This window comes from Martes martes (assembly GCF_963455335.1).
Source record: "Martes martes genome assembly, chromosome: 1".
In the NCBI taxonomy this organism is placed as follows: domain Eukaryota; kingdom Metazoa; phylum Chordata; class Mammalia; order Carnivora; family Mustelidae; genus Martes; species Martes martes.
In genome coordinates this window covers 185918276-185940874 of record NC_137888.1, presented here as the reverse complement: position 1 = coordinate 185940874, position 22599 = coordinate 185918276, and the positions used below count along the sequence as shown (strand labels likewise).

Below are 22599 nucleotides of genomic sequence, written 5' to 3'. Positions count from 1 at the left end.
AAAAAGATCTAATTATTTGCTTTGAACTCCTATTTGGTTTGTACCTGGGTGTCAACATGTACATACATATATTTTTAAACCTCAGCATGAATCCCAGATTGCAAGCTTAGTATTCTTGGTTGCTTCGCATTTTGGAAGACTTAAAGAGAGCTGTCCTCTGCCTTATCCTTCCCAGTATCCTGCCATTGCATTCAGTGGTCGCACACATCCAAGCCACAGGGGGAGAAAAAGCCCAGTGCATCTCCTCTTTGTTCGCTTGCATGTGGTCTCTTTCTCTCCCTCCTTCGTTCCTCTTTACCTGTACCTCTTCCTCCACATCTGTCTGTCTCCCCTGTTGAACCCAAACCCCCGATGCCACTGGGTCTCTGTTCTGCGTTTCCCTGTATCTGTATTTGTCTATCTGTTGCTCGGCCTGATTATCTCTCCCTTTTGCTGGAGCCATTCAAAGTGCCCTCCTCATTCAGGGACAAGAGAGTGTGCTTTGTCTGAGCTAGTGCCAGACCCTGGAGAGAGGAGTGCTTTGAAAACTCAACTTGGACTCCTCACCAAACCACACCGCAGTTATGCTTAGCATCTGGCCACCAGTTTGCCCACTTAATATAAGGTCCCTAACCCTACCCATAACTTGCCCATTTCTTTTTTGATCTAGGAACAAACACTTTTTTTTTTCCAAGCTGGAAGTCCAGTTTAAAATCTTAGGAAAAATAAAGGCCCACAGTGAAAGGATGAGGAGAGTCCAACTTAGCTGTAATTAAATTTGTTTTTTCCTCTTTGCTTTCTCGCAGAGGGTAAGCCAGATACCGCCCTTTCCAGAGAATAAGTTACCAGACCATGATATGAAGGAACAGCTTAATTCAGCAGCATGACAAGGATTTGAGCTGGCCCTTTTCAGCCAGAATCTGTTACACGCATACTCACGCACACATCACACAAGTTGGTTTCAAGTTTTAAGTAAATGAAAGAAATTCACATGATAGATTGCCATTCTTAGCTTCTAAATAGCTTTTATTATTGAAGTAGAAAATACAATTTTTTTGAAGTGTTATTGATACATCAGCTGACTTCTAATGTTAGGAAACTTTGATGCTTGATTTTTCTAGTGCAAAATCCCATATCGAGAGTTAATAGACTAGAAAAGAAGCGTTAGCTGAAGAAAATGGCAGCAACGGACTATGGTGGGAATAGAGCATTAGAAGGAGAAGCTTGAAGTTACCGTCAGTTCTGCTGTCACACAGCATGCATTCCTAAGAAATTACTGTGCTGTGCAAAATTGTGTAATGCAATCCACATGAGGCGCATTGGGAAAATGGGGTTATGGGCACAACACTCAAAACTTTACTAGTGATAAAAAGGATAGGAACCTAACAAAAATGGTAGCACAGTTTTACATCGATTAAATGGTTAAGAGTAGGTAAATACAAGAAAACGACCTGACATTTGCTTCTGAAAGTAGGTTTTGAAAGGGTTGCAGCTTGTGAGCTCTTGGGAAGTAGTGGACGGAAGGTTTTCTGAAATTGAGGGAAAGTTGTAGCACCGGTTGTGGGTGGGTGTGGCTCCTCACATCCAGGGTGGCCTGGGGTGGATGGTAGATGTTTGGGAAGAGGGGTGTGTTTTGTGTACGCCCACGTGGCTTGGTTCAGCCAGGTGTAATTTTCTGCATTGACGTAGTGCTTTTTGCAGATGAAATCTTACAAAAGCAAGTGCAATATTTCATTATGCTCAATTCATTCCTTAATGTATCAGTGACTTTAGAATAAATTTGCTTTCTCCAAACAAGCATAACTGTATTGAATTAGATTGAGAATGTTATTTACATCATTTGGTTATCAAGAGAAAATGTATCACATTTACTCTAAGACACATGCTAAGAATTCTGATCCCCAGAGAATAGTAACAAGAGTGTGCTTCGTTAAAGTAAAAGTTGTAGTTGGGGTTTTTCTCCCTCTTCCTAGCAGAAACATGGTATTATTCCTTTAGTACGCTTCCACCAGAAGTGTACAAGCTTGCTGTGGATGAACTTGGAGGAATATTTTAATATTTATTTTAAGATATGTCAGAAAATATATATAACAAGCCTATCAAAACCGATTTCGTAGATACTCTTGTTTGGAGAAATAGCTCTCAGTTGAAGGTGGTTCTGTGCTTCATACTGGGTGATGTAAAAATGGATTGGAAGGTAGTTTCAGGTTGCCCCCAGCAGAGGGACACTGCTGGTGATTAGGGATAGGGGGCAGGACTTTTAGTCATCCCAATATCCTGTACAAGAATTCTCCTGTCCAAAATACCAGTGATGCCCCCCTAAGAGAGACCGGTTAATGCTGGCTGAGGAGGAGGACGGAACAGTAGAGTTGATCATTTAAATAAAAATGTCCGGTAAAAAAGAGTATTTTATGTGGCTTTGGTAAGAATGATGACAATAGTTTGCAGTTGATGAAAGTCTGGAAAGCACTGCAGGTAGTAACTGTGAGCTTTACTTAATAGACCCTGATTTGGAGTGCCATGGCCCAGGCAGCGTTCTCAGTGCTCTACAAATGTTAACTTACTCAGCCATGTCTAATGGTTCTGGAGCATTAGCCTAGTATGAGGAAGGCTCTCAACCTTGACTGCACAGTGGAATCACACAGGGGTGCTTATAAAAGTCTGGATGCCCAGACCACACCCCAAACCAGTGAAATCAGAATCTCAGAGGCTGGGAATTAGCATTTTTTAAGCCCATTATGTTACACCAGTGTGTGGCCAAGGTTGAGAACCATTGGGGTGATTGGCAATCACTCCTCCTCACAAGAAAACCTGTACCAATAGTTGAAAATGTTAATTGAAGGTCTGCTCTGTGCTGTGCCTCAGAGGGACAGAGATGACCCAGACAGGAAACCTCGATATCCAAGGGGAGGTGGCAAAACTGGAAACCGATTTTTACAGTCCTGGCTGACAAGTGCTGGTGCTTGGAAGGATCCTCAGACAGTGTTTGGGGATCACAGAGGAGAGAGAAACTAAATTAGAAGACGGGGTGGGGAGGGAACCTCTCAGATGCCAAATTTAGAAAATTAATAAACTTAAGTTATTTTGATTTTCCCTCCCATACACATAACTTTCATTGGAGGAAAAAAAAAAAACCACTTAAAAATCACTATCCAGTTAGCCATCCTAACTTGGTTGTGGCCTTGGTGTGGTCTAGTTGGACAACTGGAATTTTGTCTGTAGAGTAGGTTCTTAAGTACCACGTAAAGCATTGTTGAACTAATGGCCTTCTGGGAAATAAGTCATCTCAGCTTCCCAGAGAGCCTCAGGACTGTTACAAATGACCTTTAAAAATAAACCATTTGTGTGATGCTTATAATCATTGATTCTAGTTTAAATTTTTAAAAATATTCCTTTAGCTTCCATATTGTGATAAGTAAATGTTGGATCCCATACATTTTAAGTTAAGCCACATGTCATTTTAAATTGCAAGTTTAATTGAGGACACTAAGCTACCATCATAAGGTAGTTAAGTAGATAAAAGTTACTAAATAATTCACTTGTTTCAGATAGTAGCGGTTCTTCAACAGCTCTCGATGTATTTAGTATGGATTGCCTTACACAGAGAAAATCTGATTCTCCAGTGGGTAGACTTATTTTCAGTTAAACCTGTGTAGTCTGTATTTAACCATGAATTACTTCCTGGTTTAAAAAACAGGCGTAGCTATTTGTGGTATTTTTGTCTTATGCCTTTGGCATCTTAGTGGTGTGAACCAGAGCTATGCCATCTGTACTCCAGTGAGATTATTAAAAAAGGGGGGGGAGTGAAGTGATTCACTGGAAAATTGCAGAACAGATTCTTAAAGAATGATAAGATAACCCTAGAAACATTCTTATTTGCTGTCATATGCTGGTGGGTAGTGACAAAAAAAAAATAAGGTACAACTTGTTTTTTTAACATTTTGCAATTCTAAAAATTGGAAAGATGCTCTGCTAGCAAGGAAGAAAGAGACCCATGCAGCGTCAATTAGTACAGCTCTGCAGATGAGTGAGTAACTTGCCTCTCCACCTGCAAGTTGGAGTGAGGTTCATTTCGAGCCTGAAAAACCAAATATTCTCAGGTTTAGAATGGCTATTTAATTTCCTAATGGCTATCTATGTATGATAAACCGCTTTATGCTGAGATGTTTCCAAAGCAGAAGGACCAGTTCCTAGAATCCTAAATAAGTCTGTGGGGCCTAGATAAGCCATTTCTGAAAGCTGCTGAGTTAAATATATTTTCACTTAGTGACGCATATTTGAACCTAAATGTGTTGATTTCAGGGGACTCTTCCAGGATTCCATTGGAGACTTGCCTGAAACCGTGTCTTTCCCCCCCCCTCTTTCTGTTTTCCTTTTCAGAAAGAAGACACAGCTCATCCAGCAAGCCTTCTTTGGCCGTCCCTCCCAGTTCAGTATTTTCCTTCTTCCCTTCTCTGTCCAAAAGCAAAGGCAGCAGTGGAAGTGGAAGCAGCCGTTCTTCCAGTGGAGGTGTTCTAAGCGCATCCTCATTAAGTTCTAAGTTGCTGAAATCACCCAAAGAGAAGTTCCAGCTCAGGGGGAACACCAGGCCAATGCATCCCATTCAGCAAAGTAGAGTCCCCCATGGTAGAATGTGAGTATGGCCAAGAGGGTCCTTGAAGCCTCCCTGCAGGAAGTGGAACTGTGTCCCCAGTAGCATCCAAGCACCTTGTGAATAATGGGAAAGAGAGGGCTGCTCGGGGGCAGGGAAGGGTGGGGGAAGCAAATAGATGTTTCGTTTTGTTTCCCTGTCCCGCTTTGGGTTAAGGTTAATACTTACTGATTCTTTATCATGTGCCAGCTGTGGAAACTTGGCTGTCTTTGTGTCCTGTCATTTAATTATCACGACAACCCTATGAAGCAGGTCTTGGTGGTAGCCCCATTTTGCAGATAAGGAGAAGGAAACGTAATAAGGTCGAGGAGTTGTAGCCAAAGAGCACTTCAGTCAGACCAGCCCCCGGTTCGCACGCCCCTCCTGTCACTTCCCTAACTGCAGGGCTTTGAGCGAGCCATGTTTCTCTCTCAGTGTGAGAATAGCCTGTGGTGCAGAGTTCCTGGGAGCAGTAGAATTAACATGGTAGTGCCAAGCACCTACCATAGTGTCTGGCCCACGGAAGACAGTAAACGAAAGGACACTGGTGCTTCTGCTGCTGCCATTGATAACAGTAGGAATAAAAAGATGAGGTGGTTCCTAGATTCTGTTCCAGGATTTCTTGGAGCCTGCAGAGCAATAGGGAAACAATGCTTCCTCCCCCACAGTCTTGGGCTCCCATCACAGTAGCGGACTGGGAAGACTGGAAGAAGTTCCCACTTCCAGGCAAGGCTTTGGCATGTTTGCACAGCAGGTCTGGAGCCTGGCAGGCTCCTTGTGGGCATGTGAGGGAGCAGCCCAAGTGCTCCATAGAAACCTGTCTTGCCTCGTCATGGCAGCCCTCTGCCGTGGTGCGGGTGGCTTTTCCCTGGCCTGCCTCCCTTTTGGAGGGTATGACCCACATCTCAGTCCCCAGGTCTGATAACCTGGCTAATCTCAGGGCAGCATCTAGCACCTGCTGCTGCTCAAGGACCTTGCCAGCTGGGAGAGGCCGTGGCTTCTTGCAGCGTCTCTGCTGCTGTCGGCCTCTTCCAGGTACAGCTGTTTGGTGCTGTTTGTCCTGGTTGCTAAGCCCCCAGCCTCTGCTCATCTGTCAGAAGTACAAGTACAGCAGGCTTGGCTTTCGTTCCCGGACCTGTCTGAAAGCCAAAGAAAATGCCAGTGCTATGTGTAAGTCACTCGCCAGCTTAACAGCTGTTTGAGCACTGACTTCACTGAGCAAAGTTTATAAAACCTCATCAGTCCCAATCTTCTTTATTTGGATGGAGCTGGGCTTTAGAGGGGGACCAGGCCAGCTGTTAGCTTGTACTAACATTTGCCACCCAAACGATAGCGTAAGATTCCCAGAAAACTCAGTTCTTTATTAGTGGCCCAGGTACTCGGTGCTCACCAGCTGTGTGCCAGACACTTGACTTCTGAGCTCTTATTATAGAAACTTTTTTCAGAGACTGGAGAATTATCCCGTCAGTGACACATCACGTAACTAATTAAACATTGGTCTCCTTCATTGACGGGGGCAGAGAGCCTCTTCTCGGAGGTGTGGTTAGGCTCATTTGAATTCTTGTATGTCCCCACAGACATTTCTTGGACGTATTCTCTAGTTCCAATTATTCTTTCCTCTGTTCACTCACTTTACTTGGTTTTGATGAATCCTTTCTTAAAAATGATAGTTCTCAAAAGATACTCTCTAAAGGTTTTGCAGATAGTCTTCGGTCCTTTTAGACCTTTTCGTGTTCTGCTTCTTGGAGGAATTGAGCTGGGTGTCAGGTGTAGGTCTCCCATAGCCTCGTGTGTCAGATTGTCCTGGATGACGAAAGACCGGGTAAATCTGATGGTCCACTGGACTTTTTTGCTTCACCAGGAGGGCTTAGAGACTGAATCATTGTGAATCTTCCTGAGTTTTCTGGGTAATCCCAACACATTTTCCTAAGTTTCCTTTGGGGGTCTAGCTCTGTGCAGTGCATGGGGGTAGCTGGAGACTCTGCCCTCTGCCTTCCAGCTCCCCACTTCCTTGGGGCCGCAGGGCCCTCGGGCTGATGCTCCGCTTCCCTCTCTGATAGCATGACGCCCTCTGTCAAAGTGGAAAAGATTCATCCGAAGATGGATGGCACACTACTGAAATCTGCGGTGGGGCCCACCTGTCCTGCTACTGTGAGTTCCTCAGTCAAGCCTGGCCTTAACTGCTCCTCAATACCAAAGCCAACCTTGCCTTCACCTGGACAGATTCTGAATGGCAAAGGGCTTCCTGCACCATCCACTCTGGAAAAGAAGTCTGAAGATAATTCCAATAACAGGAAATTTTTAAATAAGAGATTATCAGGTAACTTCACATTCTCTTGTCTCAGTGTTTCTGTGTCTATTAATTGGGCATTCGTGAGGGAACAGATGGGCTGCTGTCTACAAGTCCTCCCTTTAAGGCTGGTCAGCTTCAGCTTTAGGAGAAAGTTCCTTAAGTAAGACATCTGACCTCCTCACTCTTGCTTTTAAAAGTACACGTGTCTGTAGGTACTGTAAAACTAGCTTTCTCGGGGTGTCTTTGCAAATGGAGAGGTGCGATAGTGCTGATTTGCACGTTCTCTTTTCTGTCAGGTGATGACGGTAGACTCCCGCCCTCTGTGGTCTGCTGCTGCTTTGTGGGGCTCACATGCTGTAGATTTTATTTATTGGTGATGTCATAGATTGTATTCAAGTTAAAAATGTGTCTGTTTTGAGATTTCTCCTTTTGTTTTCAAAATGAAGGAATGTTTGATGAGCCCTTGGTAATGTCTGTATGCTTTTGACAGAAAGAGAGTTTGACCCTGACATCCACTGTGGGGTCATCGACCTCGACACCAAGAAGCCCTGCACCCGGTCTTTGACATGCAAGGTAGGTGGCCTCCTAGATGGCACTAGAAACTCTCCAGTAAGCATAGGAGTTGGGGTCCATGGCATGGCCCTGCAAGGCTCTTGCACCCGGAGGGGAGCTGATCTGTGGATTGTTCTGAATTTTGTAAATGAGGGGGTAACTGGGTTTCCATGAAGAATGCCTTCAGTTTGGAAAATGCGACATCTTCTGTGATAAGCTGCAGTCAAAAGAGGCGTTTTGCCCCCAGTGAGCTTCTGGTGTCATATCCAGGGGAATAGTGTTCTTTCCTAATCAGTCTGTTATTTTCAAAGACTGTTAGTATTTCTGCAGAGAAATTTAATGTGAGAGACTACCCTTTACTGTGGTTTAAATTGTATGGACTTAAAACAAGTCCAGGAATTTACTTTGCCTGTGTGTGAATATTCTTTTTTTTTTTTTTTTAAGATTATTTATTTTTTTATTTGACAGAGAGAGAAATCGCAAGTAGGCAGAGAGGCAGGCAGATAGAAAGGGAGAAGCAGGCTCCCCGCTGAGCAGAGAGCCCGATGTGGGGCTCGATCCCAGGACCCTGGGATCATGACCTGAGCCGAAGGCAGAGGCTTAACCCACTGAGCCACCCAGGTGCCCCCTGTGTGTGAATATTCTTAAAATGCTTGTGTAATGTGTGGTTCCTAAATTTTAAAGAGCCACTTTAAAATCATCTGATTTTGAGATAGACTCATTTTTCCAGTTCTAAGAAAGTACTAGATAATACACAGTCTTACTTACTAAGCGAAGAAAATGTTATGCTCCTCCTTTCTGCCCTGAGTATTCCTTTCAAATGCCGATATGCTAATAAGAAGGTGGTGTATTTGCTGTGTAGTCGGAGTTGCTGTGGAGTGGAGTGGCATCAGGGGACCCCCGCATAAATGAGCAGATGTGCTTTTGTGCTTTTCTCAGGAGAATGTCTCCAGCTACCCTTCAGAGGGGTTCAAAAACTCGCAGGTCATTGCTTTAAAGTAATTTAAAAACACTTGTTTGGAGAAGGGGGTAAGAATTACAAAAATTAGTGTTGTCTTTAAAAAATTGAATAAAATTGTTGGTGTATTATTTTAAATTTTACCAACGATTGGTTTGAATAAGGGACTTCAGGTCCTACTCTACCCGCTAACAGTGGAGGAATGTTAAAATCCTTCAGAAAGCGTAAATGTTGTTTCTAAGTGGTTCTTATTTTAGTTTAAATTTCTAATTTAATTTTAGCATATAGATTTTATTTTACAACAGTGGTTCTGAAGCTTTTACGGAAAGGCGTTGGCCAGAGCCCCTTTAAATATTTAACTTAAAAAAAAAAAATCACAGATCATTTTCCCCGAGGAAAAATATCTATACATACATATATATTCTGAATTTTGCATTCTGTCCCAGGGTTCACACATATCTTCACCCCAAGCCCCAACCCTTAAATCTCTAGGATAAAAACTCCTTTCTCAGGACAAACTGCTTTTATTTTATGTAACATTAGTTGAACACAGAGCACAGTGTGTTGTTGGAAGTTAGCCCCTCGAGCTCTGAAGAGCTGTGGCCTGCTGCAGCAGCCGCAGAGGAGTTTGTAAGAGCAAGCCTCGCCCCAGTACCCTGACCTGGTCCCGACCGGCCGACCGCTCTCGAGACCCCGGATCTCTCAGTATTAGGGTACCTGTGGTCGATGAAGAATGCTTGCCTTATCCCAGAGGCTTGGCCTTTAATCATCTCTGGGCATGCCAGTGGACCAAAAGCTTTATCAATTCATAATGTGCGGGATTGACCAGCCTTCTCCCTGAGTCTTTATTGACGTGAACAGACTTCATACGGTTCTGCATTGTCGTCCCATCTTCCTTTTTAAGTCATGTGTGCTTTTCATGTGTTCTATGAAGGGTGGCATCCGTGGGGCCCGGTGTAGGTCCTGCCTTCATGTTAGTATGCATCTGCAGCCCTGGCGTGTCAGAGGTCATCAGAGAAGTAGCACGTCTGCCCTTTCACACGTGGCCCTTCCTCTCCTCCTGCGTCTGTTTGCCACTGCTTGTCCCTCTTCCTGTCGCCATTTTGGCCTGCATCTCTTAAGCTGTGGAGGGCTGCCCATGCCTAAGGGCCTCCCCGCGCTTAAGGGCCTCCCTGCTGAATGTCTCCCATGTGGCTGCCTGGGTCTGTCCTGCCTCAGACCGAGAACGTAGTCCTTCCTCTTCGGTGTCTGGGGACCTGCTGCTGCCCACTCTGTCGCTCGTCCACTCTGTCTGCCTGCCACCCTCTCAGTCCCCTCCTCACTTCCTTGTCTGTCTGATATCCTGTTTCATGTCCTCTCTGTCTTCCATGCAAATAAAATTTGGCTCTGGTTTCCTTGCCCCTTTGGTCATTATGGAACATTTTTTGCATATATCTGAGCACGGGCCTCATTCTGGGACTCAGTAGATACAGGCTTTAACAGAATCAAGGCACAGCCCTAGCCTTGAGGGGCTTACAGTCTTATGAGTGAGAGGTAGGTTAGCTTCATAATCATTCATATATGTGTGAAGTTACCCCTGATGAGTAATAGGAAGGAGGCCTATGGGTTATGACAGCCTTCAGTAGGGGATTGAGCCAGGGAAGTCTCAGGCCTCCTTTGCCATGGGAATATGGGCTGAAATCCACATGATTTAACTGGGCACAGAGGGGTGGGAGAAGCCAAGGAAGCAGCATGTGTAAATATTCCATGATGGGGCAGAATAGACATGGTCGGGTCTGAGCCCGACAGGAGGCTGAAGAGCAGGAGCAGGAGGAGGCACTTGGTTACCAAAGCGGTGGGGTGGGGGGCAGGAGCCTAGTTACATACCCAGTCTTTGTCCTGTGATTCTTGGGTAGCCCTCAAGGGTTCTGATGGGAAGGGAGCTCCATAGAAATCCTGATTATTGTTCAGATCAAGCTAGGGAAATATTGGTCATCTTATGATGACCAATCATAAGGTCATAAGATCCTAAGATGACCAGTATTTCCCTAGCTTGACTTAACTTGGTCTTGCTGTGCTAAGCACCAGGGGCATTCAAAGATGAAGAATGGCTTCTACATCTGTCTAGGGAGACGGGTGACTGGATGAGTGATGTATATTCATTCATTGATTCATTCATTCATTCAACACATAGTAGAGGGCCGTAATTTTTACATACTTTGTTTGAAGTATTTCCTGAGTGACAGGTGCAGTGTTAGGTAGCTAGAACATAACAAAGTTCCTTCTCTTCATTTTGGTTACTTTCCTCTGGATGTATTACATAGTAAAGGAAATTAAATAAAACTTGAAAAAGAAGTTAAATCCGCTATGCCAGCTTCAGTGTGGGGCAGCCATAGTTTGCAGTAGGTCTGTAAGGAGACAGGTCGTTAACTAAAGTTCAGAAGGACAGTAAAAGCCTAATTCCCCTTCAGGCCCTTAAGTTATATCAAACCTCTAAGCTTCTGGAGCAGTAATACATTTGTATAATGTGTAAGGCCATAAACACACACAAAGTACTTTTGTGTTACTTTTGTAACATGGAAGAATGGAGGAAGTCTGTAGATGAATTAACTTATATTTGCAGTATGTGATTTGTGGCCACTGTCTCCTTAAACATTTTTTACAGACTAAGACTCCACAATAGGCAATAGTTAACTAGACTTTATCTTCTAGGAATAGTATTAGCCCCAAGTTAGCCTTCAAAAACAAACAAACAGGAATTATCAAATGCATCTGGAGCATAGTCATTTTTTATTATAAGATACGCCTCAGGCATGGGTTGTGGTTACTTACCCTGCCGGGATTGACCTCCTTTTTCTCAGTGTGCCCATTTCCTAATTCTGAAATAGATGTTGTCTTAAGATCCAGAAATGCTGTCTGTCCCATTTTCTTGATCTACGTAGTGAGTGTGTGTTTGTAGGGTTTGACTCCACTTCATCTCTTCCAGTTCACACTTTCTCCTCTCGGCCTTGTAGTCTTTGCGTCTCTCCAGGCTTCCTCTTCCAAAGCAGTCCCCACCTCCAGGATGCTTTGAGCCACTTTTACTCTTGACATGGCATTTTCACTGGAAGAGAGAAACACTTGTCTAATTTTTACTCTCTGGCTGTTACTGAAAAAGGAGTCTCTGGTACATTGTCTTAAAGTAAGCTTTGCGCCCGATGTGGGGCTTAAACTCACAACCCCAAGATCATGAGTCATGTGCTCTACTGACTAAGCCTGCCAGGCACCCCTCTGGGACATGTTTATGGCATAAGTGTTTCTTCCCTTTTAGTATTTAAAATCTAAATGGCCCAAAGAGGGATTTTTCTGTTTGAGCTAGTAAGAGCCCCAATAAATAAACTGTTACAATGGCACGGAGCGTGAGTACCTAACACCTGTTTGTTTCTACTGTTTGCCATTCACTTATATACCAGGTGGCACAGCTAACATTCCTTCTTTCTCCTGGTGGAAGCAACATCACCACATTCTCATGTATTTGGAGCCTGGGATATGTGCTTCTATTCTAGCAAAAGAAAAAAAGGTCACACTCCTATGATTTTTAGCTTATCAAATGTTGAGCAGCCTTTAACTGTGCTAATGGTCCAGATTGTTGTTGGTGGTTTTTAATTGGGAATGGTGTTTTTGGATATATGACGGAGAAATAATTATTGATGAGATTCCTCAGTTTCTGTATTTTTTTGGTCTGTAGACACATTCCTTAACTCAGCGGAGGGCTGTCCAGGGTAGAAGAAAACGATTTGATGTGTTATTAGCCGAGCACAAAAACAAAACCAGGGAAAAGGAATCGATTCGCCATCCGGACTCTCAGCAACCAACGCAGCCTCTCAGGGACCCGCAGCCCACCCCTCCCAGACCTTCCCAGGAGCCACACCAAAACTCTCACGGAGTGATTCCTTCTGAATCAAAGCCTTTCGTAGCTAGTAAACCTAAACCTCACACCCCCAGTCTTCCAAGGTAAGCCAAATCCTCCAGTTCTCTCCCTTTTCCAGAGAACAGACTTGCAGATGCTCTAAAACCCCAGTATAGTCATGATGTTGAGGAGTGTACGTCACACTCTAAGAAGATGAGAGATTTTTCTAATTGGGTTTTAATTTAAGGAAAAAAAATTGTTGAGTTCATCAGTCAGTTTCAACCAGGGCTCTTCTTGGCCAAAAGCAAGCAGCAAAAAGAAGCCAGAAGGATCTCCTCCACCCCTGCTCAGCTTCTGGGGTCTCTTAACCCCACTGAGTGGGCTGAGACTTGGGTCCTGACTGCAGGTTAGTGCCTGGAACATCTCACACGGCTTTGGCAGCGTTTTCCCATTCACTTGTCTCAGTTCTTGCAAAACACAGCAGTGGGAGTCCTTGCTGGGGATGGGCATTCAGCCTGAGTTTTTACAGCATCCATTTATCAGCCTGTTTTTTCATTCATTCATTTGAGACCTGGGCCTAACCACGTACTAGGCATTTGAGCTGTTTTGTAAGCGATGGATCTCAGAGTGTTTTACGAGAACTTAATGCACATTCCTTGGAGACAGTGAAGGTGTACTTGAATATATGTGTCTTTGTGCTTGTATATTTAACCAAGTTAAAGTAAAGGACTTTGTCCCCAATTTCTAGAGGGAAGGGAAAGGAAAGGCACAGAGAATGAGGGCCTTCCTTGCCAGCCATGGGCACCAAGGGCTTCTGCTTAGGGACGTGCCAGCCTCTGGTCACTGTGCCCAACCTTTCCCCCTCATGTGCCTGTTCCTTAACATGGTCGCATGACGGGTAGAAGTGGCTGCCCATGGAGACCCATGTGTGTAGTTGAGCTGCTCCAACACGGGCCCTCTGGTCTGTGAGAAGCACGGCAGGGAAGCATTCGGAGATGGCGCCCCAGAACGTGGCCAAGCCCAGGCTGTCTGTTCCTTGGCAAGTCCTTTCTTTGGCCATCTTCTCATTGAAATTTTTCCATCTGTAAAAAAGTAAACTTAGTTCTAGAAGCACCAGGCATTCATATATGTAGGAAGCCTACAGTACAGCCCGAGTGGTAGGCTGTACACTGTCCACAGCAGGTGGTCATGCTGCCTCCTCCTTTGATCACCTCTGGTCCCTCTCAGGCTTAGAGCACGTTGCCATTTATCTCATTTATTGCCTCAGTAACCCAAGTCTAGGTGAAATTTGAAGAGGAATCAAAGATAGACTTCTCTTAAGTTCCACTTCTATTTCCTCTTCTTTGGGGGAAACTAGGAAGAGGCCCTGAGCCACTCGATCGGCTATAGAAAGGAGAACCATTTGCAAGTTACCTTTGGGTAGAACTGGCAGACAGCTCCCTGTGACATCGTGCGGTTCAGGAGAGTGGATTCTTCACTTCCCGGCCACCTGATCAGCATCTGTTGCCCCAGTGCTAGTGGGGGACCCCAGGCCTCCCTAGGTGGTCTCAGACACGTTGTTGTATCTGGGTTAAGGCGGCTGATGCCCAGGTGTGTGATCTGATCAGTGCTGCACTTTCTACTCACCAAGGCCTCCAGGCTGCCCTGCTCAGCAAGGTGGGAGTGCCCCCATTGACCCTCCTCCAGTCCATGAATCTCCACACCCTCCCCTGCCTGCCACTGAGCCAGCTTCTCGGTTATCCAGTGAGGAGGGAGAAGGCGATGACAAAGAAGAGTCTGTTGACAAACTGGACTGTCATTATTCAGGTCATCATCCTCAGCCAGCATCTGTAAGTTCCACATGCACCCCCGTGTTGACCCTCCCCACGCAGCAGGGACAGGGCACTGCAGGGGGGCGTGCCAGGGGCCTTGGCATGCCCATTCGTGTGGGAGACGTGGTCAAGGTGTGAGAGCAGCTCAGAACAGGGCGCCCCAGAGGCGGCATGCACTCTCTCCTGGGACACCTCGTGCTTCTCCCTGTCTCTTCCATGAAACTCAGGGCTAGGCATCTTCACTCTCATGCTTCACAGCCTACGATACTCAGAGTAAGCTCTTTCACGGTTAGCTCCTTTCCTGAAGGCGAGAGAGCCCTCACCTCCTGGGCTGCTGGCGGAGTTAGCAAGCACGCGCGGTTGTGCTCTCTCTTGCAGTTTTGCACATTCGGGAGCCGGCAGATTGGAAGAGGCTATTACGTGTTTGACTCCCGGTGGAACCGGCTTCGCTGCGCCCTCAACCTCATGGTGGAGAAGCATCTGAACGCGCAGCTGTGGAAGTGAGTGCCTGTCCTGCCACTTCGGGGGTGTGGAGAGGGGCCGACTTTACCCGGTGCTGCATCCTCTCTTGCTTATGATGATGGTGATGATGATTTAATAAGCTTATCTAAAGATTTATTTATTTTAGAGTGAGCAAACAGGGGGAGGGGCAGAGGGGACGAGGGAGAGAGAGAGTCTCAGGGAGACTCCCCACTGTGCATGGAGCCCAGTGCAGGGCTCCATCGCACAACCCTGAGACCATGACCTGAGCGAAATCAAGAGTCTGGTGCTCAACTGACTGAGCCACCTGGGTGCTGCAAGATAAGCTTATTTAAAATGAAAACATGGCCTCTGACTGTCCCTGAGAAGGCCCCTCATCATTCATCCATTCATTTATTCTTTGAGCAGATGGGTCTTGCTCTGCGTGCTGTGGTTCCAGGCAGAGGGACTCCCACATGTCGGGGGAAACACAAAAACCACTCAACAGAAAATCAGTAGAGGTTGTAGCTTGTCAGAAGGGAGATCCTGGAAGCACCAAAAATCACTGGCACTTACTGAGAGCTTACTGTATGCCAGACAACTTAGATTTAATTTTCACGGTATGCCATCTTGGGGCAACTTGATTATCCCTCTTTTACAGATAATGAAACCAAGAAGCAAGGTCACACAGCGAGTTGGTGGTAGGGCATCCAGGATTTGGATCCAGAGGCAGTTTGGTTCCGAACAAGGAGCTGAGATGGGAAAACAAGAAGCCAGAGGGATTCAGGGAAAGCCTTGCTGAAGAGGCGATCCTTGAACTGAGATGGATGGATGAGAAGGAGCAGCCCATGGAATGGTGGGATAGAGTGGGCTATAGGCAGAAAGAACCGTATGTGTCAAGGTCTTAAGTCAGAAAAGATCATGGCCTGTTTGAGAAAAAGCAAGAAAGCAAGCATGCTACAAGATGAAACTCAAGAAGCTGGCAGGGGCCAGATGACCCTGAAATTGATTCTGAGTGCAGTAGGGAGCTGCTGAAGGTTTCAGGAAGAGGAGCCATGTGCTCTGATTTACAGCATGAGATAAGATGGTTATCTTGTGTGCCATGATGTGTGCTAGTGTTTCCTACATGGGATTAAGTGGAAGAAGAGTTTCATGGCCAAAAGGCTCAGCTTTTTCTGAAGTGAAATAGTTTTCATTATTGCAGGACTTCTCAGAGCCTTTGTAACTCTCAAAGCAGGGAATTCCTATCATGTACAATGTAAAACATCTCCCAAGTTCTTTTGACTTGGGAACTTCTTTTGGGGGAGAATCTTATGGAACTAATGTTTGGCGGACTCTACTTTGGGAAACCTTGAGTTTTGCTAAAGGAAGGGAGCTGTCCAGTTGTCCACATGTCATTCCATAGTCTCCATTTGAGCATCATTTACTAGAGCCTTCTTGAAAGGACTTTGCCAGTACATCCATTTGCCTTGCTGCCTTGGTTCCCTCAGAAAGTCAGAGGAAGCTGGTCAGAGGCCTCAGATAGTCCACAGTCTGAACTAGGTTCATGATCATTAATAGGACTTGTATTTATTCTCTTAGAAAATCCGATCCACAGCAGTGCTGCTCTGTTTTTCTAGTTCACATTTCTTCCTGGTTTTCACTAGATAAGAGGCTCCTTTTCCCTCTTTACGAAGGAACTTTGTCCTTGCCTAGAAAAATGAGTCAGGGCACTGGTTTGTTGGGATTCTGGGGGTCTCTCCACATCAGGAAACCCCCAAATAGGTGAAATCTCAGCTGCTCATTTCTTCAGACTACCTGTTAGGACTTGAAGAGCTCATTGAGCTCCCCAAGGTATGGGTTTAGTGTACTCCCAAGAGTTTCAAAGGGTCCTCAGAATGACTGACTTCCATTAGACTGCTAAGTGGTTTATGGCCAGCAGTTGGGGTGAATATGGTTTCGGTTCATAGTGGCTTGTGGGGGGAGGTTTTTGTCTTTGTGCCATGACCTCTTGAAGATGCAGAATCATGAGGTTGTCTCCACTGTCTCTCTGTTTTTTCTGTCAGAGACTGAGGGCCTTATCAGTCACTTGATCCCCAGCAAGGAGGACATCATGGCTTTCCGTTAACGTGAACTTTGGTTTTAGAAAAGTCAATACAACTGAGACGTTTTGCTCAGTGATGAGCTGGCACACAGGCCTGGGGCAGACAGGAGCTTGGAGAGAGGTGCTGGGCAGTAAGGCCGGCCAATGCAGACGAGCTTCTCAGGCAGCTCCTGAGACTTGCCGCAAGGAGTTCAGCACTTCTCAGCTAGAGAACGGTCCTCAGGTGGCATCTTTGACTTACTCAAGGAAACTCCCAGAGTGGCTCAGCCGAAAGTCCTCCCTCCTCCTGAAAGTAGGAGGTCCCCTACTTTCAGTGGCAGCCTTCTCAGTCCCTTTAGTTACCTGTTATGGTAGCTGTTGGGGATAAGTGAAGATGGGTTTTGAGTATGACTTATGAAATAAGTCATCTTCAGTGTATAGAGTCTGAACACTGGTGAAATTAGACTAGCACTTCCTCTAGAGCATGGCCATGACCCCAAAGGCCAGTTCTGAGCTCCTGGGATTTCTTTCAGCTGCTTGTCCACTGTTGGTTGGGGACCGCTATTCCACACATCCTAAATCCTAAGGAAGGGATAGGATTTTTCTTTGGCGGTGGAGTGCGGGAGAGTGGGAGACAGTGGTAGTTTTCTAGATTGCTAATAAATTCACTGGGGTTTAAAAAAATAATAATAATAATGAATGTAAAGAGGTATACAGTCCAGAGTTTTAGTCCCCCCGACCCCTACATTCCTATTTCCCACCCACCCCCGCAAGACAGGAGCATTTTTATTAATTGCTTGTATATCTTTACAGAATTCACTTATACAGACATAGGTCTGTACGACTGCGTAATCTCTCTTTGTCATGTTTTTATACAAAAGGTAATGAATGACTTAAAAGAGTTTGTGTGTGTGTGTGTGTATGTGTGTTTTTTGTTTTTTGTTTTTTTTTAACCAGGAACCAGTATCTTGTGCAGAGAGATCCACATCTCTCCCAGTCTGGAAGCTTTTCCTTTTCCCAGGATTTAGTTCCAGCAGCCTGGTCTTCAGGCTTCATCTCCCTAAGCCACCTGGTGGCCGCAAGGAGCCACTGCATGCCATGAGCGGGGGCGGTACTGCAGCCACACATTCAGAGCAGGGCTTCTCAGACCTGCCAGTGCCCTCAGATTGCCTGGGGGTCTTGTTGAGATGCAGATTCTGATGAAGTAGGTGTGGGTGGGGTTCAGGGACTCCTCATTTCTCATAAGCCTTTCAGATGGCATCCGTATTTGCCCTCTGTGAGAAGCATGGGAATAGAGCCCAGCTTCTCAGTTTGTGCTTCATTTTGGAATCCCTCAGATATTGAGAAACTTCACATGTCTGGACCCTGCCCCACAGGGATCTGGGTGTGGTTGGTCTGGATGCAGGGGTCCCTGGGACCAGAGCGACACTCCTGAATGGGGCGGTTACAGCTGGTACATATACAGTCAGTAGTTGTTTTTATTAATAGCTGTAGCTCTCACAGAGCACCTGGAAAGCACTTTGGCAGCAGTTAGGACACCTCTCACCTGGAAGATGAGGAGCTGGCGCCCCAGCCGACCTGGATCCCCTAGAGCCTCCCCATAAAGTCAAGAGCAGTCCCGTCTCAACACTTGATTTTCATTCAGGCCATTTCCTGGGTGTTAATTCTGCCGTAGGGGTTTTTGAAATTCTGATGCTGGCATATTTTAAAATCAGAGCAAAACCAAAAGGGGACCTCCATGGTTTGCCATTTGAATGACACTCTCATCTTCCGATAGATACCTAACCCAAACATTATATTGACAGAACACTTTGTTCCAACACTGTGATTGGGAACCCCCGGAAATGTGATTCGAGCCATAGGTAGGACCTAGCAGGTGCTATTAAATCACTGTGGCCTTCCTTTTGCCTCATTTGTTCATGAATTCCCTCAACATTTGCATGCCTCCAGTATTCATAGCACCGTGCTGGGCACTGGGGTACAGTTATAAATATGCTGTGGACTGTTCTGTCTGTAGGGAAGTTAGCCCATGATCAGCAGTCCCTTGTGGGAACTGCCTTGAATGCCCCCAAGTCTGGGGACTGGCAGTGTGAGTCCGTGGAGAACCAAGGAAGTCAAGATGGTCAGGACAGATTTTCTAAGAAAATGACAATGGTCTGAAACTGAGGGGTGAGCAGAATATGGGGTCAGGGCATTGTAGGTGGAAGATGGACAGTGCCTCATGTCCAGGCCTGTTCTGAGACGTAAGAAAGGTCAGTAGGTGGAATCTGGGAATGGGGTGGAGGTGGGTGAATGGGAGGAGGCAGTGTGGGGCTAGGGGCATGCAGGGAGTGAGGCGCACGTGCTTTACAGACCATTATTCTGAGAGCCCGAGGAAGGCATGAGGGAATTTGAAGGAGAGAAGTGGCAGGAAGGATGGGCTGTGCATTTCAGATGGATCCCTCTGACAGGTGTGTGCTGCTCAGAGCCAGAGGTAAAGGGCACGTCCATCTCCAAGTTTCTGTGAATGGCTGTGGTGATCCTTACTGTCCTCTCTCTTCTTCGCAGGAAAATCCCTCCGGTGCCCAGCACCACACCCCCCATCTCTACACGTGCTCCTCATCGGACAAACTCTGTGCCGACGTCACAGTGTGGGGTCAGCTATCTGGCGGCAGCCACTGTGTCGGCCTCCCCCGTCCTGCTCTCGTCCACCTGCATCTCCCCAAACAGCAAATCGGTACCAGCTCATGGCACCACACTAAATGCGCAGCCCGCCGCCTCTGGGGCAATGGATCCCGTGTGCAGTATGCAACCCAGACAAGTGTCCTCTTCCTCCTCGTCCCCCTCCACGCCCTCAAGCCTATCCTCGGTGCCCTCCTCCCCTATGTCCAGGAAACCTCAGAAGTTGAAATCCAGCAAGTCTTTAAGGCCCAAGGAGCCTTCTGGTAACAGCACTAACTGTCACAACGCCAGTAGCAGTACCAGCGGTGGCTCAGGAAAGAAACGCAAAAACAGTTCCCCACTGTTAGTTCACTCTTCCTCCTCCTCCTCTTCTTCTCATTCCATGGAGTCTTTTCGGAAAAACTGTGTGGTGCACTCTGGGACTCCCTACCCCTCCACGGTAACATCTTCCCACGGCGTGGGCCTCAACTGTGTGGTAAATAAGGCGAACTCGGTGAGTGTCCGGCACGAGCAGTCAGGGAGGGCCCCCCCGGGGGGGAGCCCCGCCGAATCCATCAAGAGGATGAGTGTGATGGTGAACAGCGGTGACTCCACGCTTTCTCTCGGCCCATTCATTCACCAGTCCAGCGAGCTGCCCGTCAACTCCCATGGCGGCTACTCACACTCTCACACTCCTCTCGACAGACTGATCGGAAAGAAAAGAAAGTGCTCGCCCGGCTCCAGCAGCGTCAACAACAGCAGCAGCAAACCCACAAAGGTTGCCAAATTGCCAGCCATGAACAACGTCCACATGAAACACGCGGGCACCAGCCCAGGGGCACAAGGACTGACGAACAGTTCCCTCCTTCATCAGGTAGGAAATGGACTGTGAGCCCTGTGGGGGTGCCCATTTCCTCTCCCTCGAGCTCTTTGGCCAGCTCAGAGATCAGTGTGGTAGGGTTGGTTGGTTTTCCTGTAAACACGTGTCCAGCTTCATGGTCTCTCTTCAAAGGAAGAGTTCATGGCCATGTGAAGGTAAAACAGAGTTTCTCTGCCAGGATTTCCTAAGACTTGGAAGATGCTCCTGGGTAAGGAAAGCACAAAGCGCATTTTATTTTAGCAGGTAGGGCCGCAGAAGCCATCCCGCATGACGTGACGGCAGCATACCCAGCACAGCCCGTGGGTGCAGGCCCAGGGAGCGCATGTCCTAGGGCACCGTTCAGGGAGGACGCAGGCCGTGATCTCCTGGACACTGGTTCTCTCACTTGCTCCTCTGAAGAAAGCTGGCCTGCAAACCCCCTAATCTAGAAAGGGATGGGTTAAATTTTTGAAAGAAAGACCTTTTAATAATCTTTCTATCAAAGGACTTCAGATTTTCCAGTTAACTCTCACCTTATCTTTTCTCCCGGTTTTCCAGGGAGGCAGGGAAGCAGCAGTAAGTGTGGGCAGAGCTGAAGACTAAAATCTCTTTTAAGTGAAGAGATGAGAAGGCAGTGTGAACGCAGGCCCATTTGTAGAGCAGCGGCCAGCTGGGTGTCAGATTCATAATGACCCATGCCCCTGTCTTGCGCTCTTCGCTCCCCACTCTTCCCCCAGTTCCCGTCCTCCCCTCACCCTCTTCTCCTAGAGCCGCCGCCTCTAGCGTCCGTTGCTCTAAGTGTCCATTCACCTCTCATCCTGTCACTCATCAACGTGTCTCCTCTCCTTGCCTGCACACGGGGATGTCCACAGCACCCCCGGAGTCCTGGGGTACAGTGCGAGGTCCTTCTGTCCTGTCCTGCTGTCTTCCTCCTCTGCAGAACATCACTCAGTGGGCAGGTTGGGACTTCTGCAGAACATACCAGGACGTTTCCTGCAGCAGTAGCGTGCCCTCCACTGTCTGTGTGCATGAAGGCGTGGGCAAAGAACTACCCAAGAATTGAAGGAGCAGCTGTTTAAATTCTTCTCTTTGAGCCTCGAGTCTCTAGGGGCTGTTTGTGTGTTGCATGGCTCTTTGAGCAAGGGGTCCCCAGACATGTGAAAATAGGCTTTTACCATTTGGTTTGTAGTTACTCATTAGAGTTTATCAGCATAAAAGTACGGTGCAAATACTGCAGGAAGTGGTACAGCCAGCCATCCTTGAAAAACTTCCTTCTGAGTGTAGTTTCCTGATTCTCTGTGATCCTGGGAGAGGGGTGTTCCCTTGTGTTGCGATGCCCCATGTGTTCTTTTACTACGTGCGCCTGGCTTCCCATAGACGACACTGCCAGCTCTTGGTGCCCACAAATCACAGAAAGGAGGGGAGGAGGCTGGCGGGTGCAGCAGAGGTGAACAGTGCTTGTGGAAAATGAGGGAATGGGAGCCCATCAGCACAAAGCAGGTGCTCGCAGAAACTTGTCACCCATTTCAAAGAAACTGCAGATCTGGACTCAGCATGAGAAAGTTTGGCCGTGTTTAGAAGTTATGTAGTGTGTTGTTTTGAAACCTGATACAACCCACATGTCTGCTGACGAAGTGTGGCTCATGAGCTGCCCATTTACCGCTTCTGGGGAGGGCCCTGTCCCACTAGGACAAACAGTCTGAGTTTGGGTTCTTAAAATCAGTTTCAACCTAAGTGTGTATTTGGGAAAGATTTCCCCTGTGCAGTAGAAAACTTTTTTATTTTGCTGCACAAATCTGGGGGTGGGGGATGGCTAGAGATTGGAGGATCAGTGAACCCCAAAAAAGTATTAGATATTTTCAGTGTCTGTGCTCATTTATCTGCAGGAGGGATCCTGTAGCTTTCGTCAGAATCTCAAAGATATCCATGACTCCCAAATGCTGTAGAGAACGGCGCCCTTCGAAGAGTAGGGGCCTCACCTCCCTGTATCTTGTAGAGCTGATTTTAAGATTTAATTAATTTATATTTTAGGGGTAGGGTGGGGCAGAGGGAGAGACAGAATCTCAAGCAGACTCCATGCTGAGGGTTGAGCCCAACACAGGACTTGATCCCATGACCCTGAGATCACCACCTGAGCCAAAATCAAGAGTCAGACGCTTCACCAACTGCACTACCTGGGTGCCCCTTGTGGAGGTGATTTTAAAACAGAGAAAACTGAGCTGGTTGAAGACCCCTAAACAAGGGAATGGGTGTGGTGGGCCGTACTGGGAAGCCTGGGGGCTTGGCAGCTTCCCCCGGCCAGCCCCCAGTCTGCTTGTGGCCTCTACCGCCCAGGACTTAAGTAGCTCACTGTGGATCATTGGGGGCCTGAGTTTCCCCCACCCCAGGCACGGGCACTTGGGTGTGAGTTCTTATACCGGCGTGGAGGCCTTGTTCAGTTCTCAGCTTACAACCTGGAAGACCTTCAAGGAAATGAAATCAGTAAATA

At 46.9% G+C, this 22599-nt stretch overlaps 1 protein-coding gene across 2 annotated transcripts in view; it reads left to right on the top strand.

The window, feature by feature from the left end:
• Positions 1-22599, top strand: part of ATXN7 (ataxin 7) — a gene marked incomplete at its 5' end in the record, with an annotated part of 90689 nt that overhangs the window by 63754 nt on the left and 4336 nt on the right. The window contains 7 exons of one of the 2 annotated variants that reach the window (XM_080828438.1): positions 4360-4612; positions 6670-6929; positions 7393-7475; positions 12119-12384; positions 13911-14109; positions 14470-14591; positions 19160-20126. In XM_080828438.1, coding sequence (XP_080684564.1) covers positions 4360-4612; positions 6670-6929; positions 7393-7475; positions 12119-12384; positions 13911-14109; positions 14470-14591; positions 19160-20126 — 2150 coding nt within the window. Of the gene's footprint in view, positions 1-4359; positions 4613-6669; positions 6930-7392; positions 7476-12118; positions 12385-13910; positions 14110-14469; positions 14592-19159; positions 20141-22599 lie in introns of both variants that reach the window. The other variant, XM_080828439.1, reaches the window with a different exon arrangement.